This window comes from Manis pentadactyla, chromosome 7, assembly GCF_030020395.1.
Source record: "Manis pentadactyla isolate mManPen7 chromosome 7, mManPen7.hap1, whole genome shotgun sequence".
Taxonomy (NCBI): Eukaryota; Metazoa; Chordata; class Mammalia; order Pholidota; family Manidae; genus Manis; species Manis pentadactyla.
The window spans coordinates 141,751,391-141,779,231 of record NC_080025.1 but is presented as its reverse complement, the minus strand read 5'-3'; the positions used below and the strand labels follow the sequence as shown (position 1 = coordinate 141,779,231).

The 27,841-nt window shown below is 40.0% G+C and overlaps 1 protein-coding gene across 1 annotated transcript in view; it reads right to left on the bottom strand.

The window, feature by feature from the left end:
* CNTNAP2 (contactin associated protein 2) overlaps window positions 1–27,841 on the bottom strand; it is a 1,980,972-nt gene that overhangs the window by 606,161 nt on the left and 1,346,970 nt on the right. The window contains exon 15 of the mRNA XM_057504985.1: window positions 17,039–17,239. Coding sequence (XP_057360968.1) covers window positions 17,039–17,239 — 201 coding nt within the window. The remainder of the gene's footprint in view (window positions 1–17,038; window positions 17,240–27,841) is intronic.

Genomic DNA, 27,841 nt, shown 5'->3' with positions numbered 1-27,841 from the left:
AGACGGTGCTTTAATACATAAGATGAAAGATGGTGCATTCATTTCCTAGGGCTCCCATAACAAAATTCCACGGACTGGGTCTCTTAAACCACAGAAGACAATTTTCTCACACCTCTGGAGGCTGTACGTCCAAGGTGAGGGTGTCAGCAGGTTTACTTTCTCCAAGGCCTCTCTCCTTGGCATGAAGATGGCCGCCTTACTGCTGTGTCCTCATGTGGTCTCTCCACACACATCCCCGATGTCTGTCCATGTGTACGAGCTGACTGGATCAGAGCCCACCCAACAGCCTCACTGTCCCTTGACTACCTCCTTCAAGGCCCTGTCTCCAAACACCTTCACGTTCTGAGGTACTGGGAGTTAGGCCTTCAACAGATGAATTTGGGAGGACACAATTACAGGCACTCAAATTGCAGTGTGTAGGGGATTTAGGAATAATTTCAATATTTTCAATTATTTAAATGATGGTAATCTTAAGAAAAAACACAACGTCTTACAGAGAAGCTTTCTCCCCATGGTATTATTAAGGGCCCCAAATGATGTCTATGGAAGTTGATGCTGAGCATCACTCATTATCTGTCCCCAGCCCTTCAAAACATGAGTCCCGTCTCCCACATTGTATTCACTCTACATATTTGGAATACTGGTGGCCTCTCAGTTAAAACAGATTTTTAAAAAATAAGCTATTTCACACCAAATCAGCTGTAGTCAATAATACATCAGAGTATTGCGTGGACATTTGAGGGGTTGGCCTGGTCTGTAACAGGAATACATTCTCCTATTATGTATGTATTGTGACTTTTTTTTTCTTCTCTAAGGCTGGAGTTCTTAACCCGGTGGCTATGGATGAGCATTAGGAGAGTGCATTGCTTTCCTGAAATGTAAATGAAATGGTGTGTGAACCCATTTTGGCACCCTGTGGAGATGCTCTACATGTCTTTGCAGACCACTGAAAGGGTCTTGCATTCTGACTCTTAATCATTCAATGAATGGTTATTATAGTACTGCTTATTACTATGTGCTGGGCACAGTTGTAAATGCTGGTGATACAGTGATGATCTAGAAAAGCAACATCCCTGTTTATAGAGATAACATTCTTGATCCCCAAAAAAGGCTAGGAAGCCCTAACCTAAAGCTTAAGCAAATCTGTTCCTGTGTCTCTCCTTGCACGTCCAAGTGAGTGATTACCCTACTCGGCCGGTTTACTAATGGGTATCTTCTGCGTTATTTATAAGCTTTAAGACATTTTGCTTGTTACCATTAAATAAGTAATTATGGGAAATCATGTTTACTACTTCTAAAACTGTATCTATATATAAAATATATAGACATATACACACACACAAATATATACTCATATAAAACGACATATATTTGTATATTTCTGATTACATATAAAGACTTCTGCTTGAACTTATTTCACTACTATGCCTTTACACTGCCTAAATAGAATGGAAAACTCACATAAGCTTAATACTGTTTAATGTCTCAGTGATTTAACAGGTTTTGCTACACAGAACACTGGTCTTCGTTATTATTCTCCACAGAACTTAGCAAAGTGACTTACATAGAGTAGATGCCTAGGAAATGTCGATACAGAGAATTAATGAATTGCAGAATGGATGAATGGGTAAATAACTGAACAAGTCCACATTTAGAAATGAAGGGTTTTAAAAGCTAAAAGGCTATTGTGGCTGTGATTTCAAATGGTATACAAACTAATAATTCCAGGATATCATTTCATGAGGGAAATACAATCAAAACCCATTTCCGGTAGGCACCGTGCTCTTGGCCAGGTGCTTTCAAGAACCTAACATGCCTGTAAGATGCCTGTTGCAGGCTGAGGGGAAGAACAGACTTGTATCATATTTAACCTGGTCTCTTCTGTAAACCGATGCCATAAACCCTTCCTGGTGTTGGGTCACCCTCTCTCCCCAGCACATTCCGAAACTAAGGGGACTTCGGTTCGCTTTTTTTTTTTTTTTTAAAACCACTTAGTAGTAACTGCACTACTTACAGAGCCATATGCAAGGTCTTTTGAAGTCAACTCACTGGGGCTAAAATACACACTCTAGACCTGAGTAATATTTTTGTAAAAAACATATATCATAGAATTTTTAAGGGGTAAAATTGAAATGATCAAAAACTACTGGAGTCATGTTGAAATTAATTGCATTTGTTGGCTTTTGATTAAATTAATCCAAGTTTAATTTGGTTTTGTTATTTTCCTAGGTAGTTCTAGGTGATCAGATGCCAGAGGCCAACAGGCCTATAGGGACGTTACTGAAATTTTCCAGAACTCTTTTCTGTTAATATAATAATTGCACTAGTTCAAAGGAATGGAAGATGTGGAAATAATGGACTTTTCAGCTAACCAGTCAGTGCCAGTAGGAATTCCTATAACCAAATTCTGAGCAGGCTACTTTTAAGGTAAGAAGCATGCATTACTCACCCACACTCACACAAAAGTACCATCTGTTACTTGATGGTATCACTTGTATCACTGCAAAAAAGAAGCCTTAGGGAGGGTAGGCCTGGTGTGCTGGTCTAATTATAAGTTAGATAATTATATCTTGCTTAGCCACATTTTCCAAGTAGTTTTATCTGTATTTCCTGCCTAACCCCCTCACCTTCATTTTATTTCCTACTTTACTTCTCTCCAAGAGCTGCAATGCGCCGTTAATCAACCCCTTGATTCGGGAGCACACGTGGGACCGTGCCATCCCACCAGCGGGCTAAATGCCTCCAGACAACACCGGGATGTTACCCTTAAGGCTCTGATGTGGATGCAGAGCCGGGGACATGGCTTGTAAAGGACACAGGGTCCTTGAGAAAGGGAGCGCGCTTACTGGACAAAGTGTCTGATGCTGCGTTTGCATCATATAAATCAGATGTGGATGTTTGCATCTTTGATTAATACATGGAGTATCCTGGTATTACAGGAAGTAGGTTGAAAACTGGTATTAAATTTTCTAAGAAAGGACTGACCTGCCTTTCTTGCAATCCAAGAATAACACCAAGACTAAGGTACATCACCTGAGAAATGGGATGTTGGGAGAAAGTTGTGGTACTTCTGCTGGTGACATAGCTATGAAGGGCCAGTGGCTTTGGTGACTGAGCTATGAGGTGAGCCTTCTATTAGGACAGCACCGTATCATGGTATAGGCTGGTGGACGAGTGGGTGCTCATAGCAAGGAGCAGTCACCAGAGGGAGCCTCTGAATTTGGAAGGCCGGAGCAGAGGAATGTTCTCCAGAACTCAGTCGTAGCACACTACCACTAAGTTCTGCTGAGAGCTCCGGGAGGCTGCCCTGGTGAGCACGGGCTCTGGCTCAAGGTGGGGAGCTGACCTGTACGGAATTGCATTAAACGCTGCTGGCCAAAACTCTGTTCACAGCAATAAAAATACACAACTTTAAGATAAAATGCAACAAAGTTAGAAAAGAGTAGTTACAGAAAGGAAGTGACATTATATTTTCTAAAAATTACAACTCTGCAATAAAACCATTTGGGCTTTTGAGACAAAGGAAGGGAAAACACTGAAACTGTGGAGGCTTGGGGCTGGGTTAGCAGATGTGTTATATCCGGATGTAGCTGGGAGGGGACAGGACCTCGTTCAGGAAAGGGGCCCAGGTAAAGGGCCACCACTGTCAGGAGATAGGTTTATAACAGCACCCTAACCGGAACAGCAGCTTCTGGAAGACAGGAGTCTGGGTAGAAGCACTCGCCTTAATGTGTGTGCCTGCCCGGTGGGGGCCTGAGGACGCTGAGGACGAAGAGTGCGTCTGGCTCCGTCTGCTCACACGCCCCTTAGCAATGACTCAGCAGGGCGTATTTTTAGGGCTGATGTTAGGACAGTATGACTTCAGAGGCTCACCAGTCTCCCACCCTCCTACTTCTCTCCAGGCAGAAGCTGTTTAAAATACCTTTAACAGGAGATCCCTTCCTTAAGCCACCAGGTCTTCCTCATTTTCTAAGTGCCCACAGAAACTGGCTTAGGAGATGAAAGAGAACAGATGGCCAATAAACACTGGTGCAGAGAACGAATGAATAAATGAAGGAATGAATCAACAACTTCAAAATTAAATAGGAGTTTTAAATGTAAAACTGTATGTACAAGGGGATGCAGGGACTGACATTTTCTTATGCTATAACTGAATTAAGCAACCAATGGGAAATGTCTGGCAGCAGAGTCTTCTGCAGCTCCGTAGGGAGGCCTGTAAAGCAAGCCAACGTGGGCACTAGGTCTCCCATGAAAGCGGGAAGGACGAATAGGGCAAAGGTACGTGGACACAGGGGTTGCAGGGTCACCTAAAACTGAGGGCGCCAAAACTTTTCCTCTTTGGATAAGCCGAGTCAGTTAGAAAACAGATGCCTATAGGAAGAGAAGGTTTTCTGTTAAAAGAAAAGAGATGCAAAATGAGGGGAATAAATTGCAAAAGATAGACTTCTTTGAATAATCTTGTTAAGAGCTGGCTTATTTATAACAGTTTGTGCATAAATTAAAGCTGTTTATAGGAGTTTGTCTCGTCCGGAGCAGCATGGCATAATTCACACGGCCATTGCTTTGCATGATTCATAAGTAGGCTTGAATATTTTTTACATAAGTGGCATAGTTATTAAGAAATCTAAATCCCAGTGTATTAATTTAAGTTTTATTTTGCATTCTGAGGACATCCAGGTGGGCTCTCAGGAGAATTAATGAATCAGAGGATAGGAAATTGTTTTTAATATTTGCAAACACTGAGAAAATATTTGTGTTTTGCTATTTTGTTTTCCACCTCATTTCAGTTTCTTTGTTATTCTTTCAAAGCAATCTCTTAGGGAAAAAAAGGCATAATGCAAATTTCACATCAAGTGATGCTTTATATTACATCACCTCATTAGGCAACATCCTGGTAGGTTTCAGGAGTTAAAATTAAATCCATTCTGTTCTCTCCTTCTCCATCCCAGGGGTAAATCTGCTGTCAATCTTCAACAAATTTAATATATCTGGCTATAAATTAATTATATTACTCTCTAGTCATCACCATTTATATTTCTTCTGCCTTATATTTCTTTGTATTATTATATGATAACTTTCCAGTGGGGTTCCATGCAAAACACACATGGTTTGCCTTCTGTACTATCAACAATAACACACAGATAGACAACAAGGTGTATTCACCTCACTGATTTCTCCACCTTGGCGGTATCTGTTATCACGGAAGCTTCCAGGAAGTCAATGGTATAACACGTCATAAGATGTTTTTTTGCTGAGAAAGTGTTTCGACATCTTCACAGCCAATTCTAAATCAGAAGCTCTAATATGAAGAAAATGATCAAAATATCTGTAAAAGCTACTAAAAAATAAAGTACTATATCTGCATATTCCATTCGATCCCTGTGGGGAGCCAGAATTCAAGTTTCCTGGCAAGGACTGCAAGCATCCCACTCACTGTCATTCTTTTTCCCCTCTCAGAACAGAGAAACATCAAGGATTTAATTCTATGCAGGCCACATCTCCTAAGTCTGCCCAGTTTCCTCCTTCTCTCCTAGGAAAGGAAATTCAATTATCTGAGTGCAATAATATAGCATTAGAAACCTCTTTCTCCCATAAAATAGAGGATTGCAAATAACTTTAAGAAATCATCTCCATTGCCTTAGGTTGTCAATATTGGGGTCTTGAGGACTTCCCTGAAGAGTTTTGAAAATAAGATAAACTCTTATGAGTTAAACTAAAATACCAAAGCTTAATGAAAGGATGAAACAAAATTACCACAAAGAGACTAAATGCTCCCAGGCCACCATGACATCACTGTGATCTGACTGCATACAGAGCTGCTAATAAAGGAGAGGGTCAGAAGGAAGCTGGAAAGATAGGCAACATGGAGGCGACGGAATTGTGAGCAACATGATATCTTTGCATCTAGCTCAGCTTAAGGGAGAGGGCTCCATGGTCCAAAGGCAGCCTATTCTCTTCAGCTTTCAAATCATAATTTACTCCTCGTGTTCCAATTCCATGCTCAAGAAACAGGCATCTGATTCTAATTTGGACCCCCAGATGATAACCCTACAGGGAGGGATTTGGCCGGGTAGAGAACAAAAGCGTCCAGTCCATTGAGCATGACATCACTCATGACAAACAGATACACTGGCCTGCCAGCTGCTACTCGGCTCTGCGCGCACCCTGCCCGCACACTGTGCCAGCCAGACCGCCGGATCCCTTCGGCAGTTACTCTTCTCTGTTTAGATTAATACAGTGGCACTTTGACTGCAGATCTCAATCTTGTAGACTCTGATTATATCTGAGATCAAACAAGAGGGTGCTGGTAAATCAAGTTCTATCAGAAGAATGTGACTTTGAATTGTAGAAAACTCATTAAGGTAATGTCGGGTATCTTGAGAGACAGCCTTCGAGAATTCTCCAGGTGATGTAAATTCAGCTCCCCGAATTTGATGCCGCAAGTTTCTTTTCCTTCCTAAAACTTCTATGCATAAGCAAGCATTTCATCTACACTTTCCTAAGAAGTTGCTTCAGATAAAATCTCTACTAAATCCTTTCTAATAAAAGTGAAGCCTAATTTCTTTTTCTACTTTCTCATGAAAAAGTGAAATTTCCAGGGCAGTTCAACACTTTTATTTTATTTTCTCAAGGGCTTCTTTTTATAGACCTTTCGCCTACACATATAACCCAATTATATTTCTCCTACTCAAGATTATTTATGCTTTTGAAGAATTTCTCTGAACCATGTCTACACATATTTTATACATTTTATTTTTACCTAAGTTGCATTTTCCCTTATCTTGAGGTGACACAAAACAGGATAACAATTCTGAGTGGTAATAGACAAAATAATAAAAAGCATTATCTATTTTCACAGTATTCTTACCCCAGATGATTCATAGTTATTCTATGTTACCTCTGTTGTTTATTCATATTTAGTTGATGTTACCTTTGATATTTATCTTCCAAATGTGACTGCAGCCAACCCCTCCCCACTAAAAATTTATCTGTTCTTGGTAAAATACTCTGGCTTCAGAAATGTGGTATCAAGTTACATTTAGTTTCAATTTTTTTCCCACCTCTGTCACTTTTAATCTCAAATTCACTTGTAGTTAACAATTTAGTAAATTAGACAACTTTTAGTTATCTCCAGCCTTATTATTTTCCCCACATGTGTTGTTTTTAACTTAAACAGCAAATACCCTATTCCACATACATAATTTGATTGTTTGCATTTCAGATAAACTTGGTGCATTGCTACTTTCAAGAAGTCTGTGTTTCACAGTACAAACCAGTTTCTCATTTCAGGGACAGGGTGATGGAGAAATTCTACTTGGCTTGGTTATTTCTGGAACTAATAGAGGGCGTGTGTGTGCCTGGCATTTATATACTTAAAACACACACACATACATTACATTATCTCAGAGATGTATGCACTGGCATATATACCCCAGGGGATGAAAAAATATATGTCTATAATGAAGATAGGTGCTTTGTTTAATCTGAATATCTATCCCCATACTGGAAGGGAGAAAAATAAGTTGACAAGGGATAGAAGGAGTTAAAAGCCATTGCCACTGAATATCCTGTAACTTCATTATCAAGTTTACAGTGCCCTTTAGATATTGACTACATCTGTATCTAAAAAAATTATGTTAAAACACCCCAAAGCCAAATACTCACTTAAAAATTACTACATTAATTTACTTTTCTGTTGTCTTTTATTGGTTTGGATAATATGCATCTAGTGATTCAAAAATTCAAGTTATTTGTGAAAGTCTATGAGACCTATGTGTAATGACTATTCATTTAGAAAGGACACATTTCTTCTCTGCTTTGGGTGATATTATTTCATTAATACTTCCTATTTTTACAAGAAAACTATATAAATTGTTCTACCAGTTCTCTTTATGCAAACTCCTAACTGTAGTTGACAGGGCTGAAACCTCTGTCCATGATTATGTATTAAACTTCATTTAGTAGAATTCACCATCTTGTAATACTGATCCTCTTAATTTTGTTGCTTTTATCACCTTACCATGGTAATCTTTCGAAATGAAATAAAACAAAAAATTTTGGTTCCTAGAGATCTTTGCATCGCTGCCTTCTAAGAAGAAAGATGAATGATTTCAGTGTTTGGACTAACCAGATTAATATGGTTTTATAAAAATTATGAGATACTAAAAATACCAGTCTGGCTGAACGGAACTGTAGAGCAGGGCTGTTGGTTCGAGTGATTTCCCCGAGAGGCCAGAGGCAACACGGGAAAACAGCCAGAACCGACGGCCCGCTCTGCCGTTCTGCTCTGCCAGACTGCTGAGTTTATTACTCGCCCGGTGCTCCTCCCCATGGTTACCCAGTGTGGGCACAGACCTCCCCTTGCCCTTTCCCTGTCCCACCTCTGAGACTAGACTGAGAGTTACTTTATTCTTTTGACAGGAAACAATCCTTAAGAGAACAAATCTCTATGTGTCTGTGGTTGACTTTTCTGTCCACACTGGTGTCCCAGGGCCCACCCCTGGGCACTGCTCACTGCTGGTCGGCCTGGCCATCTCTGCCCTTCCTCATTCTAAGAGGATTCTGAGCAATCTGTCAACAGCAAATGAATAAGGTAAGAATGCCATGCGTGTTCGGCATAGATACGTGAGTTTCTAAAGAAAAATGTGTTTTCATATCTTAAGTCTGAAAAGAAGTGGATAACCTTTTGCAGTATTTTTCTATTTCATCAATGTACAATTCACTTGTTCTACTTGAAATACCCTGATATTAAAAACATGAAAGTCAAATACTCTGTAGAAAGAGAGGCATGCTCTTGTTTCTTTGACATTAAATGTTTTTCAATATGGTTCTAAACAAATTCTCATTTAAACCATATATTTTAGTATACTTGTCAGGGCCAAATAGGATATATTGGGAAAAAAAAAAAGGTAGGATTTCAAAATGAAGCTTTTGAAGCTCTTATAAATGTGTCTTTTGGCCTACTGCTGAACAAAAATGCTCCGTCTTCATTTTTAATTATTCTGCAAGTGCACACTAATACTACAGTCTAGAAAAAATAAAAATTTCCCAATCGATGAGCTTATTAAGTGGTCCCATCTCTTTCTCTCTTTCCTTCTATCCTTTTTCCTTTCTTTTTCTCTCCCATTTGTTTCTTTAATATTCTGGTAGAAAATATATGGTGTTCAGAGACACATAAACCTACATTTTAATCTTGGTTTGGTCTCTTGGGACTGTATTTACTGTCTTCCCTTCAGTGAGTTAATTAACCCTTCTGAAGTTATGTTTCATCAGCTATAAAATGGAAATAATGACATAAGTTTTGGGGGTGGACTAAATGAGCCAATATATGTAAATGCTCATGTACATTTAATGAATACTAGGTACCATTTTCCCTCCTTTTATTTATATCATAACCTAATTTGAGGATAATTATTTTTAATCATCCAACTACTTAGGTGACAACATATCTAGCCTGGAGACTAGCCTGGTACTCTTTCAGTACCAAGAGAAAAAAAGTTATCATTTTCTTGAAGAGGATTTAAGATACGGGGTGAAGGTCAAAGTGGCTATGGCATTCCCAGTCTATGAACACTTCTGTGACATTATTCACTGTCCCATACAAACTACCCAGTCACCAATTTTGATTGATTGGAAGCAAACACAATAGGGTAATAATAGAATCCAGCTGCCATTTGGGTGCCTTGGCACATTCTAGAAACTGAAAGAAGGAAGAGAGAAGCTTTATTATTCGCTGGTGGGAAAATAACTTGGAAACAATGCCTTTGAAATAAAATTTACGTTTTATTTCACATGAGAGTCTAAAAAAATGAGTTCTTTCAAGTTTATTTCTCTGAGATTCTTGAACATTACCTTTACTTTGAGTGGCACTGGGATTTGATTCATTTGTAAGAGTGAGAAAAAAAACGCACTGCAAATACTGTTGATGGAGTGATGGAACTATTCTGCAGCTTTCCTAAGGTTATGGTTATGGAGGGTACTTATCTGGATCAATAGAGGTGCTTCCTGTTAGGCTGAGCTCGGGGTGATTAATGAGTTAGTTCCATATCCCTTGCAGACACTTACTATCTTGGCTAAAATATGGAATAAAGGTGTCTTCATATCTCTTTGGAAACTACAGACAGAAAAGGAGAATGTCTGACTTACCTTCCTAAGTTGATCTTCTTGATTCATTCAAGTTGCCATTTCTATAACCATATAAAATTATATTTTATTTGGCAATTTGACAACAGGCTGAAATGTACCTTCATCAAAAATGGAGAGAGATGAGAATGAAAGCTCCCTCAACACCTCGCCCAGGCCGATCTCACCTGTCCGAGGGGCATAGCTGCCCAGTTGAAAGAACAGATCATTGCTTCTCTAGAACTGGATTTCTTACTTAGTCTTTTAAAGAATAACATTTGCTGGCTATACAGTCAGTTTTATGTGTCAACTTAGCTAGGCTACAGTGCCCAGTTTTTCAACCATACACTAATTCAGGTGTTGCTGTTTAGATATTTTGTAGATGTCTCTGAAGTCCATTAATAATTGACTTTAAGAGAGAGTACGCCAGATAATTTGGAGGCACCAGATCGAATCGGTTGAAAGGCCATGGAGCACAGCTGAGTCTTCACTGAAGAAGACATTCCACCTGACCCGGGGCCAGCAGCAACTTCCTGAGTTCCAGCCTGCCTTTCTGGACAATGAAACCCAATTTTGGACTTGCCTAGCCAAGCTCCACTATTGATAAACCAATTCCTTGCAATAAATCTTTAAATATATGTTTTTTTACTGGTTCTGTTCTCTGGTTACATTGACCAACAGAACTCTAAACCCCTATCTCCTCCCATTCCTAGACATCCCGAAACAACTTCTAATCTTCCCCTTCAGATGCAACCTTTGCCCACAGGGGAGGAAGGATTACCTAATGCAAAATACACTTATCAACATTTTTAGAAATGAGAGTTATATGAGATAAAATGTCAAGAATGGTGCTGGTCAGTAGAGTTTAATGAAATCCCTGCCCTTTCCTTTATCCCCCTTCCTGGAGCACGTGCTCATTCTTTACATGCACCATTCCAGGCTCTTTCCTCTCTGGGGGCCCATTACATTCCTTTCCATTTTCCTCTTTAGCCTCAATCTCTCCACTACCTCCTTCATTTATAAACTTACTCATAACCCCCCATCCTTAAATATCAGAATCCCCAAACCCTCGCTTTGGCTCTGCCTTCCGATTAAGCAGCAATTCTATATTTAGCCATCCCCTCTACCGCCGAACCTTCTGAAAACCTCCACTTGCTGCTTCCCTTTTCCATTCATTCTGCAGTGGCTCCACCCACCAGACCCCACTACACAAAACTCCAGTGGCCACCCAACAGCCAGAGCTAGGGGCTGGCTCCCTGTCTATGATGCCTCACCACTGACCACCTCTTAATTTTCTTGTTCTTGCTTATTTTTTTACTAGATTATTGTTAAACACTCATTTCCCCAAGTGTCCCCATTATAAGGTTCTCCTAATTTGATTCTCTCCCTGCTGCTCTACCATGACTGTGAGTCCCTTTAATGAGCTGCATCCTCTCCTTTAATCACTTTTGCAAATTAGTGTTTTCTTTCTCGCTTGCCCTTTTGTGCTCCTCCCAGAACCTCTCTGAGTCATCCTATGAACGCGTGACAACGGTCCACAGTCATACACTTTAACTTTGCTCCTGGGCACGTGGGGACATTGCTTCCCCCTCCCCTGAAGTGACTCCACATACAACCAATGCTGAGTCTTGCTGACTCTACTCTCTCAACTTAAGAAAAACAACTTTCCTCTTCACTGTGAGGGAGCCTCGTAGTCATCCCTCTCAGCTAGACTCCGTGGCCCTGTGCCAGCCCTCTCTTCATGCAAACCCCACTTCCACCACCCTACTCTGCAAGTCACAGGCAGAGTCCCTCTACGCAAACTCATCCCTCTGCCCTCCCAGGGAAACCCTTGACGTCCTGCAGGGACTCTGGAGCGACCTCCTCAGTGTCCTTTCCTCTCTCTCACTCCTAAGTTCTCCACTCCAGCCATCCTGACCCCCTCTCATTTCCTTCAAAGTGCTGTGCTCCTTGACCTCCATTTCAGAACCACTGCATATTCTAAAAGCTCTAGTCTAGAACCTTCCCCTGCCGTTTTTACTAAGTTAACTTGTATGATTCCTTCACATCTCAGCTTATATATCACAATATTTGATGCACAAGAAATAATAAATATCTGTGGATTGATTATTTCATTCATTATTCTGGTTGAGAACTTCCATCAGCTCCAATCCATATTGATGAAATAGCCTCTAACTATTCTATGACCATTGTGTCCCTTTTAACTAGTGACCTCTATGAAGATTCTAGTTGCCAGGGTATGGAATATGGCTAGATTTAATTTTCTAATTTTACATTTTAGTTATATCAATCTTCCTTGTTCTTCCCATTTAATTGTATCCTCCAATTTTAGTACATTTAACACAATAATTAGATAAATGATTAATTTTTGGATATACTGACTAGTCACAATAAATCTCATTTACTGAAAATGCTAATCTTTAGTTGCAATAGAGCAAGGTTTTTATCTCTGTTGTTTCAAGAGTTAAACACCATGGTTTCTTATAATGCATAACACAGACTTCGGAAAATCACTTTCTTGGTAGCTTCACCAAAGTTTAGAAATGTTTTTCTAAAAATAGGTTATGTTACAATGTCAGAGCCATGTTTTCTTGTCTTTCGGATGCCACTAAATCACAGTAGAGTATCTTCAAAGTATATTGGATTTTACACAACTTCCTTTACAAGCAAAAATTGTGAACATAACTCCTTTTCAATAGATATGAAATCTAACAGTAAACTACCCAAAAGGATGGATAATTTATATTGTTTCTTTCAAAAAAAGAAGCAATAAAACTATGACTTATGAGAACAAGACTACATTGAGAAATTAAAAGAAATGAAACACTGGAACCCAATGAAAGCAACACTAAATATAGTCAGAAAAATAGGAAACATATCAACTTTATACCTCTACAATTAAATCTTTATATGTGTAGGGAAAAAATTCTTCAGCAGAAAATCTTAATTAGAACTTGTAATGCTGTGTAAAACAAATACATGATGACAGTGCATCTGAGATACATAAACAAGCATTTTAAAAGCAGGCTAACAGGTCTTGTCCAAACAGAGAAATACTTTGATCATCTAAAAGCATTAGAATTGCTGATTAAGACTAATGAAACTTTCTCTTGGTGTCTTATTTATTAAATTCAAATTAAGGTATTTATTTCAAAAGTAGATTTCATTGTTTAATGATTTTTGCTTTTGTAAGTTCAGATATTATTACACTTGTAGTTCTGGGGATATAAATATAAAACATGTTAATGCCCTTTTGGTTTGGACAGCATTAATGGTTTGGCCAGAATTAATCTGTTCAGTCTCAAATTGGTATGCCTCACTCCAGTCACACACTTCCATGAAAGAAAATAACTTTGTCTTGTCTCTATGTCTTTTATAAAGTTGATTATGACAACTGAATTAATGTTACATTGTAAGAAGAGATAGGACAATAAAGGATGGCAAAATCATTGAATGAAAATCGATTTCATTTAAAAATTTTGTAGTAATAGAAAGAAGAGATAACATCGCAAGCTATATATTAGTATTCTTATAAAAGTTGTGAGAAACCAATAATGAATAATTCTACATTTGTTAGCTAATGGTATGGTACAACCAAACATTTATCAAAATAAAAATGAGGTCCATGTGCATACAAAATCAACTCTTTATTCTAAGTACCACTAGAAACTATAGTGCCCCAAATGAACTCTAGAGGGTAAGGTTATTAAAATAAAGAATAACAATTCAAGTGTATAGCTATTACAAACTCATTTGATATTCATTTTAATTGCCATGACTATAATGAATACACTTTGTATTCAAACAGATGTCACAAGTACTACTACAGAAGTTCCAATATAATTCAGTCTTAGTTAAGAACAAGTAAATGGATATTTAAAACTGGATGTTACCAGGAAGGAGGGGGGAAAAAAACAATTACAGCAAACATTAGCTCCTTAAAACAGCAAATTAAAGATTTTTATTAAACGGCATTCTTTCTTATTTGGACACACACAGAATACAATCATATAGGAAAACCTGCTATATCATCTCTCCCTCCCTCTTGCTTTAGCTGTTCTACAGATTAGTTGGCTGGGAAAATAGAAACTGGTAGTGTGAAAAGTGACTCCGAGGGGAGACTGAAATGCACTCTACAATATTTACAGAGTGGTCTATGAAAGGGGAGAAAAACACTGCGATGCCTATCTAGTTTAGCCGAGGGAGCAGGTGCTTATTCTGTATGCCACTGTTTTTCAGTTGGCCAGGGAAGGTCCAAGAACCTTTGAATCCTCTCCCACCTGGAGGACTGACGTCTAAGTATCCAACTGAGAGACCTTCACACCATAAATTAAAGATGGTATTTCCCAATGTATGTTTTTTAAAAGCAAACTTTCCTGAGCTCCAACCAAGTTCTAACAAATCCGAGTTCTAGGAATAGAGCTATGCCATCAGCACTTTGACAAGCCTAAAAATTCTGATGCACACCCTTGTTTCAAAACGACTACCTGCAAGTTGATGAGATAATATTTGAAGCTATATATTTTCATTTCTTCCTGATCAGAAAACATTTATGTAGCACTGAACCTATATGAAATATGATACATAAAAGGCAAGAAGCATATGATAAATTTATTTTCACAGTACAATAATTAATCAACTATAAATGACGGGAAATACAATGTGTGAATGTCTGGAAGCACAAACATTGTGTTTATTGTGCAGATGAACAATTAACTCTCAATTTCAATTGAGTAGTACTTCCCCTGGAAAGGTGTCCAGAGGTTGCAGACAAGCGTGTTCAGGTTATTATTAGAAAATGTAATTGAAGTATTGCTTAAATACAAATTGATCCTATTTTCCCTGATGTTTGGACACCCTGTATTTTCAAACGGAGGGTGATGTGCGAGGCTTCTTGGTGGCTGGGGGAAGGTGGGGCAGAAGGTACCAGGGAGGGGAGAGAAAGGAATGAATGGGCACTAAAGGCAAACCGGTTTTCTTAGCTCCAACCCTGGTGCCCTGACTACAAGTTGGGCTTATTTAAGAGTTACACTGTGTTTTTTAACCACCAGAGCAAAATTCAAAAAGAGAAAGTTGACTTTGGCGTTCCCTGGAAGAATGGAGGGCTGTAAAACGGATGCAGCGGCGCCGACTGGGTCTGTGGAGGGCGCTCTCCGCCCGGCTAGCAGACGCCTGCCATCCAGCAGGGGCCTCATGCGGGGGAGGAGAGCTGTCTTCCTCTTTTTACAAGCCACAATTCAGGCAAGTTGGGAACCCAGCATTAGGTCCACCTTCCACCTAATTCCCTCCTAGAAGCCCCCTCTTACAGCCACACTTTAGGATTTCAACATCGGGGCTTTGGAGGGACACCATCTGGCCCTGAGTTCTCATCACAAACGCAAATGCGTGAGCCCCACTCAGTCCCCCTTGACCAGAACCTGAGTTTGTGTCTTATCAGCCTCTCCAGTTCCCCACTGGTGTCAGAGAAGCACTGCCCTGCAGCGAAGGGCCTGGCTCTGCAGCTCAGCATTTAGTTTCCGCCGCAGTTTTCCCATTTTCCTGCCTAACCTTATTTTTCACCACTCTTCAACCTGACCTCTGTTTTTGCTGAGATGTTTCTCACCATGGCCTGAAGGAGTGTCCAGATACTGCCTACTAGACTTCTGCTTACCGTCTTTCACCAGCCTCGGACCGTCTTTCCGCCCCTTTAATGAGGCACCACTTCCACGCCCCAGCCACCCTCCTCTATCTTCAACCCCACGGGTGTTAAGTGTCTGAACCATTTGCACATTTTACAGATTTTACTTTCTCAGAGTCCATATGTTATACTTGTTTTTAATTTTAGCACAAGGCTGCACATAAAAAACACTCAAACTTTTAAAATACTGTATATGTTTTGCTTGTAACTGTCATCTGTGAGCTACTACTCCCTTTAGCACAGGCCCCAATGCAGTACTGATTTGGGGCATCAAACAGCCCACTGATTGGTCTCTGCCAGAGGATAATGCCACTTCTACAGTTGCTTAATATGGAAAAATAATATATTGTTTGGTATTTATTAAGTTCCTTAAGTGAACCAAGCCCTACAATAAACATTTGGTTTAATACCTTATTAAATCCCCACCATTAACCTGAAACAGGCATGATGACCCCTATGTGCCTGAAAAAGACACTGGAAACTGAGGCTGAAAAATTCAGTGAACTCCCCCAAAGTCACATACCCGGGGAGTGGGAAGGCTGAGCAGTGTGGGCCTATATTTCTCTGATTCAGGGCACAGGCTTTATTTCCACTGTCACACAAGAGACTCAGGGATTTAGTTTTCCATCAACATCTTTAACTTGCTGCCAAAAACACCAAAGGATATGGATCTTGCAGTAAAGATATTTCTAGGATATCCTTTGGAAACTATTTTCTATACCCTTCACACACTCACATATTCTGAAGCATTGTTAAAGTAAGCCATCAAGAGAAAAAAATTAGGTTGAACTTCTTGAGACAAACAGATCCTGTTAAATGACTACAGACCACAAAGAGCTCTAAATTCTATCGCTATCCTACATACTACTCTCCCGCAGACAGCCGTTGGGACGCTTTCAGCTTTCCATTAAAGACAACTGAAGAACGCAAAGGGAATGACTTGAAAGTTCACCCGAAGCAGTACTGATGATTAAGGACCGGAAACACTCACATACACAAATACGCACGTAATACGGAAAAATCTCTGCATTAAGACAATGGACTTTTTTTTCTTAAAAATCATACTTTCTTAGCTTCATTCCCCCAGAGAACAAAGCAACTGATATTTTACTTTTCCCTGGCTGCCTGCACTTTTCAAGACTGGTCTGTGAGACAGTAGGCCACACCTGTTGGATTGTTTAGGCAATATAAGCACCAGCTGAGACAGTAATTAAAAGTAACATTCCATTCTCAGCCTACCTGGGGTGTTCAGCAGCCTGGACATCTTGCAGAAATAGGAGACATACTGCTCACAATACTCGGCGCTGCTGGTGATGGCACCGATCTGGTCCATGGAGGCGCTGTAAATGAGCTGTGTCACCGAGTATTTTTCTGGGTTGTAGCCCACCACCGTCGTCTGCATCTGCAAGTCGTGAGACACTATGGTCCACACTTTGTCCTCTGTGGGGAGAAAAATACCATGACAATGGGTCATTAGTGGGCAAAGGATTCTTCAAATGTCAGAAAATAATTGAGTTACATTCACAGTGGTGTGCTCCCTGACCTGATGTAGAACAGAGCCCAGGACTGAGATCCTTAAAGTAACCCCTGTCCTTTTCTCACACCTGAGTTCTGCTTACACAAACGAAGTAGGAAAGAAGTATTTTTTATTAAAACAAAGGCAAGATACCTCTTGAAAACAAACAGCCTGTGTATCTGGTTGATGCTCTAACATCCAGCATGGGATGCGAGGCCCATTATGTCCTGACTTTGTAACCCTTCCTTCCTTTGGTAGAACAGTGTTTGCTTCTTCTTAATTGAACTTCAGGAAGAAATGCTTCCTCCTATGCTCTCTCAGGCCTCGGGGTATGTGCACATGCCGTTTGCTCTAGTCAGAACGTGCATCCTCACCTTGTCAACAAATGCTCCTTTCACCCTGACCTTTCAGGTAAAATTAGACACTGAATTCACTGCTACAAAAATGCTCCACACATGTGGGACCACACAGGTGAGCAATTATCTTGGTGCTCCAGAACCCGATAATTTCAATTTGTGAAAAGGAGAAATAGGTATCAGACTGATTAGGTCAAATTAAAACCCCAAATACTTCTGAATTTGGATGAGAAGCATCACTATGAGCCCAAGATGTTATCCTTTCAAAAAGGTAGGCATATATTCTAGGTCTGTCCACTGAAAGAGCTCCCAGACAAGGACCGACACCTAGCATCAGATTGTCCTCACTCAATGCCATTGTTCATTGAGAGAAAACTGGGAGCAGTGACTGAATCGAGGGCTGGACATGTACAAGATGATCCTCCCATCAGAAATAAGCTACTGGAGGCAGAGGGCAGTTCAAAAACCCCCATGGCCACACAAGGATGATTTTAACATCAATAAGAATTTTCTGCAAGGAATAAAATACATCAAGTATATTTAATTCCATGACTTCATTAAAATAAAAAGAAATGCTCAGATTTGGAAAATGCTACATAACTAATGCATAATTTTGACTACTGAAAAATACGGGCAAAGAATCAATCATTATTCTGTTTTACATGAGCTGTGACTAAATGCTCCATTTGTGGAAATACTTTAGCTTGTAAGTGAAGACTCAGTGACAGAGTACGATCATTTTGTAACTTCTAACAGGTAGAATCTGAGCAAAGGCTATTGGTGGGGGCTGATCTAACCACCTGAGAACCTCAGGTGCTGTGCCTCCTGGTGGGAACACACACCACTAGCTATGAAGCAGTGCTGACAAAAATCAGACATGGCTTTCACCCAGCTTAAAGGCCTAACTGACAATTTCTGGAAATATGGGGAGAGCGGAACATGTTAAATGGCACCAAAAGTAAACAGCAAATCCGTGCTGTGGGAAACGCTACGGATTACACCAGCTAGTTTTTCAAAAGATAAATTATACATGACTAGGAAAGAGAGAAAAGAGAGAGAGACACCTGCAATTAACAGAACTTCCTGAACTTGCCCTTCATGCCGGCTTCCTTATTTCGGTTGATGGCAACTCCATTCTTCCAGCTGCTCAGGACAGGGGCCTGGGAGCCCCCTTTCCGTCGTCTGTCCTACACTCACCTTCAGGTGAACCCCGTCCTCTCCTCCTTCACTATCCATTCAGGACCCCAGGGCTCCGCACCTGTACCCCTACCTTGCCCAAGGCCCGTCTCCTCCCGCCTGCCTGAGCCGGTAACTGGCCCCAGCCTCCGCTTCCAACCTGCGCTGCACACCTGCCTTGCACACCTGCCTTCCACACAGCCGGGCAGCCAGGACGGGCCGCTGGGGGCAGAGCCAGGTTGGGACCCTCTGCCCAAAGTGCTCACGTGGCGCTTGATCTCGTTAAGCTAAAAGCCTCGTTTATTTGAAATAGCCGAGACCTGGCCTGATCCGCGGGCCCTGCGCCAGCCCCTCCCGCCGCCCTCTCTCCCCGTTGCTCCCACGCTCGTGCTTGTTTGCTCCGGGCCACGCTGCCCTCCCTGTTCCTCGAACACCTTTGCTCGTGCTCCTTCCCAGTGTAGAGCCGCCTTTCCTCACACCCCCTCGGGGCCCATCCCTTCTCTTCCTCCGACGGTCACTGCAATGCCAGCTTGCGCTTTGCAGCCCCCCTCCCCCCGCCACGGCTGCTTTCTGCCTCCCGTTCTTCCCGCTTTGTTTTCTCCGGGGCACGTAGCTCTGCCTGCCTGGGGCACATGTGCACTGTTACTGTGTGTCTGTCTCCCGCACTGGAAGCACAGAGGCCGGGGTTGTCAATGCTGCGCACACAGTGCTGAGAACAGCAATCGGCACCGACTAGGCCTTCAAAAACCATTCTTTTTGAATAGAAAGAATGAACAAAAATTAAATAGAATACAAAGGCTTGACTTAGGAACTTCCTAAATCACTTCGGTGCTGGCTCTGGTTCTGCCCTGACTATCCTGACAGACTCTGGACAGGCCACTCCCTCCCTGAGCTGTCACCTCCTTCCTCTGTCACAACAGGGTTCCTAGAAGTCTCTCCAGCACGTTCTTAGATCAATGAAAACAAGTTCAGCAACGGTGCCCCCTGCTGTAATGTTTTCTCGAGGAGAATTATTTTTCTAGTCTCATCTTTGGCCTGATCAGAAAAGCCTTTCTTTAGCTCCTCTGATACAGCAAGGAAGCTATAATACCCTTAGTGATTCTGTCACTTTCTAACATGATTCTGGCAATAAACTGATTGTCATTCATATATTGATAATGCAGACCTGCAGATTTCCTGAGTAAAGATCCTGTAATTAAATTAGGTCAATTTTACCTCTTTTCTGTTACAATCTGCCTCTGGCACTGAATTCTCAGATGTTTGACATACTCCATTTTTTTGTTGTTGTTTAAATCAAATCCTTTCAAGAACCTTGTCCTGTAACAATATTCCAGAACGGGCTTTCTTTAACCCCTTATGGAATATCATTCTAATCTGACCATTCTTTAAACAAGTATAAATGCCTTTTTTAATATATACAAAATAAAGTTCATAAAGACAAACATTAATTAAGCAAGTAAAGCATGGTCAGTCGGTCAAGAACTTTAAAAACATTAACCGTTTTAATATTGATGAGTCTCTATATTTTGATCCTGGTAACTTTTTGGCCTTCATCTCTACTTGCACCCACCTCACCACACACATTTCAGCATCAGTTGCTGGTCACCATATTCTTTTTTGTGCCATAGCTCACTCATTCATTTAACAACTACTACTGAGCACCTTCTGTGTGACAGATACGGAACTAGGTACTAGGAAAACAACAGAGAAAAAAAGCATTCCTGAATTTTTGCAGCTTACATTCTTACATTCTAGTGGGGAAAATGCATAATAAGCCAAATATTAAAATAATATATAGTTAGCAGGTGATAATGGCAAAGGAAAAAACTAAATCAGAGAAGGGAAGAACAGTTGTGTGCATGGATTGCATTTTTTTGGGGGGGAGTATAACTGACATGCAATATCCTGTTAATTTCAGGTGTGTGTCATAGTGACTTGATATTTTTCTACATTTGAAGTGATCCCCACAATAGGTTTACTTACCACCTGTCACCACACAAAGTTAGTACAATATTACTGACATTATTCCCTGGGTGAAGTGTATCCCCATGACTTATTTTATAGCTGGAAGTCTGTACCTCTTAATTCCCTTCCCCTATTTCACTGCCCCTCAACCCCCTCCTAGCTCTAGTAACCAACAGTTTGTTTCCTGTCTGGATGAGCCTGTTTTTGTTGTGTTCGTTAGCTCATTTGTTTTGTTTTTTACATTCCACATATAAGTGAAATCATAAAGTATTCATCGTTCTCTGTCTGACTGCATTTTTAAGCACAGAGGAAACCACCACAGCCCTCACCGAGAAAGTCATCTGAATAAGTAAGTTCATTACCCAGCAAGCCATGTCTGGGAAAAGTAGTCCAGACAGAGGGAATGCAAATGCAGATGTTCTAGTTCTGGTACATATCTGCTCTTATTGTTCAAGTATGCAAGGAGGCCAGTGGTGAGGAAGGGGCAAGGAGTAGCAGAGGTGACGTCAGAGATGTGACGGGGATGGGGCAGAGCATGTGATCTCAAAACAAGATGTAAAGTCATTGACATCGGAAGGTTTTGAACAAGTTAACATTACTCTCTGACATACAATTCTTTGCTTCAATAAAATTATACTTCAGAAAGGTTTGAACAAAGAATGAGTATACATAAGGATTGAAAACTTTGTACGGTGTCACAGCACTATAAAAGCTACTATATATAGGCTTTCTTTTGATGGCATAAAGCAATTACTGTTAATGCATCTTGCAAATTATTTTTTAATGCTCGCATATTACATATTGCAATGGCAACTTTGGAGCCATTGAATCTTAAGTGACAAATGGATATTAATGATTTTGCAGGTATCCAGCATCTAGAAGAAAGAATGTTATGTTTTATAGATTTTCCTTTGCTGGTATTGTAAGTGGGAAAATTAAGAATCTTATTACCATATTCACAGTATGTTTATATAGTATGTATTATTAGATATGTGTGTAATGCAAATAGCAACCACTGTGTATGGCAAATTCTAAATTTCTGCCCTATTTCATTTTCATGAAGAAACAGTTGATACACTGGGGTATTTCAAGTACTCTCTGGATTACAGTGTTATGGAAATGCCCTTTGTGATTACTGAGAGCTTAGAATCTGTCTCATCATACAATTACTATTTAAAAACTGTCACCTTGTAAATTAAAAAAAACACAGTTTATTTAATGATATGTTTCAAATACTGCGTGGGGCACATAGGGATCATATTGTGGAAGCATGTCCCTCTCTGTGGCAGTAATGGGTCTTCAAGGTCACCCAGCTTAGGTATGCTGAAATGAGTATATTAGAAAGGTGCCTCTGCTACCTTTGACCCCACAGTCTTATCCTATTTTAAGTCTCAAATAGTTCAAGTAATTCACTTCAGGAGAACTCAGTTCCTTGCATGGCTGGAGCTCTGGCCAGGAACCGATAAAGCCAGGAAATGACCTGTGGAAAAAAGCAAAGAACGAGTCCCCCCAGAATGTAACGAGTTTCTCCATCATGTATGTGGCTGTTCACTGACTCTTCCATGTTATCCATATACAATCTGAGGTTCATGTTATTAGCAGGCCTACATATAGTATATTTTAATAAAAGTCCAGTCTAAGCTGTGCCCAGTGGAAAGGATTATTTTTGTGTCCTATCCATCTGCAAATGCATGTGTTTTTGATTTCCAAACATCACTGTACTGGTTAATGCCCAGTTTTTTAGTCTGAGAGCTTTTTTCACCTTTAGTCATATTAACTCTAAAATGATCTTCAAAAAGAAGGGATTAATATATTACAAACTACCTAAGTTTAAAATGATAAATAAAACTTGTTAGATAGGGACAGCCAACACGCACTTGTAGTCCTGAGTCCTTAGGGACCCTGCTACCTATTAGAGTTGCTCTTCAGGGGTGACTTTGGGTCTCTCACTCTTAGAGCAACAAAATGGGAACTGAATTTTGCATATTGCATGTAAATCTTGGTCTGCTGGATAAAACTAGTGAATTTAATTATATATATCCTTAAATGTCCCCTCTATCTTATAAACTGCATTCCAATAACTTTGTGGGTTTTTTTGGGCATAGAAGTCTTAATGGCTGTTATCATGATTCAATTAATTGACAACTGAACATCAACATAAGCAAGATATGAGCAAGGATTTCCAATTAAATGCTGTAGCATTAATAAGAATTGCTTTTTCAAAACTTAAAAAAATCTACAGCCTTATTAGAGCACATATCCAAGGGATGCAATGGCCATTTAAAGGAAGCCAACTTCTCATGTGCAAAATTTTGAATCCCAAATACTATCAATTGAAGTCATCTTAGAGATCATACATTTTGACTGTCTTCTACTAGAGATCAAGAAACCAAGTCTCAGGAGTGGTAAGTGACTTGCTCAAATGTATATGAAGAGTCAGCGGCAAATGATGGAAATTTTGTCTCCAAATTCTGGACTTAGTGCTTTTCTCCCTCCACATCTTTTGGCCCAATGGTGATAGGCTTGGTGACATCACATTTTTAATTTTCTTCCCCATAATATCCTACTAATTTTTAGGAGGCAGGGGGAACATATAGGTACTATTTTAAACTTTCAAAATATAATTTTGAGATGATGACAATATATCACCCATTGCATTCAGAAAGATGTCATGCAATAGTAATATAATTCAAGCATGCACACATCCACAAACCAGTTATTGTTTTCCTATTCTGTTTCAGCATGGTGTTGGGTTCTGGAGATATGAGGATGAAAAGGACTTGAGTCCCTGTCCTCTCAATAAGCTTGTAAAGCAGTGGACGTGAGAACATTCAGCTTGAAATCAAACTGCAAACCGGGGCACAGTGCATTGTGAATCAGGAAGTCCATGTGGCCCAGCTCCAGAAAGCCACGAAGTGGCCAAACGGACTTGGCACTTTCCGTGAATCATGGAAGTTATGTAGGGATTAATTTTTTATTCTCCATATGAAGCAGAGGGTGATAAGATCAATTCCCTTCGTCTTATAGCTCAGTCCAAATACCTTGGAAGCAAAAAGGACTTAGCAGATGGCTTCAGGATCAACTGGAAACTGAAGGGTCTGGAAGAGTGAAATATGAGATTGCAGAGCCATAACAATTGTACATGGGTAGAAAGGTCTAGAACATGTCATAGGTGTGGGTGTTGAAAACCTGTAGAGATAAAAGATTAACTCATATTTTTAAAAACATTTCTTTAAGGACATATATGACAGGCCCACAGTTAACATCATGCTCAACAGTAAAAACCTAAAAGCTTTTCCTCTAAAATAAGGAACAAACCAAGGGGAACAGGATTAGGGCCAGACGTTGGTTTTAATTTTATATTTGTTGTTATATTTCTTAATCTGGGTCTTAGATACAAATAAGAAATATTCCATATTGAAATGAACAAACAATTAAGATGTACTTACTTCAGGTAAACTTTATATGAAGATCCAGATTTACAAAAGTAATGATCTAAGAAATACTGGTCTTTTTATCTGATGTATACATGCTTTACTGAATAAGTCACAAAATAATTTCTTTTAACTAGTTACCATTCCTAGCTATTGAAGTATTAATTGATTTCTACAAAATTGTTTATAAAACTTCAAAGAGAGACTATTTGAAAATTTCTTTGAGATTGATAAGTTTACAGACCATACATTTTCTAGATCATTATTTGGTTCAGAAGGTTTTCTTAATAATTATAATCCTAGTGACATAATCTAAATGATTACAAATTTGGTGTGGCGTTTTTTTCTCCCTCAGTACATACTGTGTGAGCATCACCAGCATTTCTGTAGCCGAGACTCTAACGTACAGGAGGTATCTCACCATGGCGGGCTGCATTATTCGGAGCTGTTCCCCGGCTCAGTATGCCGCTCAGGTGGCCCAGTGCAGAAAGAAGGTACGTAAAGCAGATGGAGCCTCTGCAGGACGCGCCCGGGAAATGAGCTCAAACTACAGATGATGGGCGGCAGGTGGTGGAAAATGTTGATTATTTTTATGCTCACAATTCCAGCCCAAAGATGGATGACAAACTGAGTGCTGTGAACAAGTATAAATAAAGGTGGATCACTCTCACCCACCTGAAGAACAATTCGGAACTTATGTGTGTCTTTTGTTTCTAGGAAGACATCAGCTATTTTCTGGGAAGAGGGACATTTGTTAATGTTTTTGTTCCATTTGTAGGGATGTTAACATTCCTTCACAACACACCTAGAGCTATTGACTGCATTTATATCAATACTTAGACAAGATAATGTTCCCTTTCCTTTTTCTCTCACACTGGGTAGAGATGTGGTTTGTGTGTATTTGATACTCAGCTCATCTCTGCAGCAATAAGGAGTTTTGTGTGTAGCAAGGAAGTGCTGCTTTTTGATTGCTGTTGTTTTTAACAGTACTTAGATTTTGATCTGAATTCAAACTTCTAAGTACATCTTATCGTGGGTCAGTAACTGACCATTTCTCGGAGCCTTCACAGTTAACACTTATTTCATATTACTTAAAAATACGTTAAAATATATCACACACACTTGGTTAAAAGCATCACTTCAAACATTTACTCCCCAACACTGACCTACCTATGGCTCTAGTTTACCAGCTGTGCATGTGATAGGGTGTTTCCTCTGCCTACACGGTGTTCCCCGCCATGTCTCCAGGCAAACTCCCTCACTGCTATTTAGTCTTGATTCAAGCGGCATATTCTCATTGAGTCCCGCCCCAGCTGTTTTATTTAAACTTATAAACCACTCTGCCCCTTACCGTCTCTATTTTTTCCTGCAGCACATACAGGCTTCTAGCATGGTATATAATTTACTTGTTTGTAATGTTTATTTTGTATTGCCTACCTCCCCCACCCCCACTTTCCTCATAGACTATGAACTCCAGCATGTCAGAGAATTTTTTTAAATATGTATTTTGTTTACTGATGAATCTCACATTTTTAGGTTAGTGCCTAGCAGTCTGCAGAAGTCCAATAAATATTGTGGTAGTAATATACATTAACCCTTTCTTCATTTAGTGTACAACAACCTTCTATCATTATCATCATTAATGATTCCTATAAAATGCCCATTTGAAATATGGACAGTCCATGGGATTATAGATCCCACCACATAGTTCTACAATATTAAATTTCAAAAAATAAGCATTTAGGAAGTCTTTACAAGAGAAACAATCAAAGTGATATTTGAAATTACAGAATCCTGGTACTGTACTTGCAATATTTACAAGTTATTAGACTGGAAATGAGATAAAGCAGGAAAATGGGACAAAGATCGTGTAACTGTAAAATCTACTTACCCTTCAAAAATGGCCAAGCTTATTTTTTCACTTAATCTGTATGCTCTTCTTCCTCTTCTTCCAGCCCCTTAATCAATTAAATAACTTCATAACCAGGACTAGAGAAGGACCTCCAGGGTGTAAATGAATCTACCTATTGCCAAGATCCGGATCAACACAGACACCTGAATAACTCTATTCTTAAGACAGAACTTCAAAGGAATTCATAATCACCTGTATACATCATGCCTTATGCTCATGCATACCCCAAAAGCCCTATAAAATCCCAAATCTCAAACCCTTAAGTGCCCCTCATCTCTGAGGGCATTGCACTCAGGGTGTGTACTGTCTTTTCAAATAAACTTTCTTGCTGTGTAAGTGTATTGCCCTCCATCTTTTCTTGGGACAAAGACAAGAACTCACCAACATCTGATGGAAAGTGTTTTTGTAATTACAATTTCATTCAACTTTCTGTTTTAAAAACACTGTTTTTCTCTTTCCCTGTTTTATTTCAGACCAGTAGGGAAGTGGAAGTTCTCAGAATATAATCTCACTCCATCCAGTGATCCGTGGCTCCCCCAAATTCTGGGGGTGCTAGGGATATATTTCTGCACCGTGCATATCAAGGAGACATGGACACCAGGTGACCTTGGCTTTAGGAGTAGGCAAGGGATTTGCCCTATGCTAGGCAAGAATTCTTTTTTCCCTCTGTTCTTCCTTGTTCTCTACTGACTGCACGGCTGCTGACAATTGCCACTCCACTACTCTTGCTTTGTTCTTGCTGATAGTTGTTCGACCTGGTTGAGAATTCTTTCCCTGTCAGAGTCAAGGGCCCTCCCCCATCCAGGCTGAGGTTTTGCCTTGTGTGCAGGGAGAGATCTCATACTCACTGTCAGGAACAGCATTTTTTAAAGAGCAACATAAAAATATATCTAAGACACAAAGAAGACCATCAACATTTTCTTTCTGGGTTGAACAGTAAGGTAATATTTATTCTGTGATGTGTGTATATCTCCTTTCAAGGTAAGAGTGTTGTAAGCATGGGAACTTTTTTTTAGAACAAGTTGCTTTATTCCAAGCACCATTCTAGGCCTTGGGCATGTGAAGACCAGTAATGAGCCTTTAATGCCACCTCAATGCCACTCCACAAAGTAAATAATCACAGTACAACCTGAAAAAGTACCTGCTAATTTTCAAGCAACTGCCAGAATAATCCAAGTAATGAATTGCGTATATAAATCATAAACCCACTTATTGTATGTACCGAATTCCTTATCATGTAACACTTTAAAATATTTTAGTATGGCACTTTAATTTTATTGCTGGGGAAATTTATTTTCTGTTAGCACTGAGTTTAAACCTTAGGTGTAACAGGCTAACCTGAGACATTATATTCTTTCTGAAGTTTCCATCCGAACAGCTTTAATGTAGCAGAAAACATACAATCAAAAATGCAGTTTGATTCTCTATTAACAGATGGCCCTTCCTTTCACGTTGACCCTACTCACATCAGGGTCTGCCCCTTGCAATTTGGAAAGATCAGACACATCCTAGCAATCTGCCTCTCTGGGGTCACAGGGGCTGTGGTCTAAGCAACTCCCCAGGAGGGGATTTGTGGACTTCCCTTTTTCCAACTCAGGCACAGGCTTAATTGAAGATTTCTTTTTTGGTGATATAGATAACATCTATCACCTTGGAAGAGAATCCCCAAATAATCAACTCCTC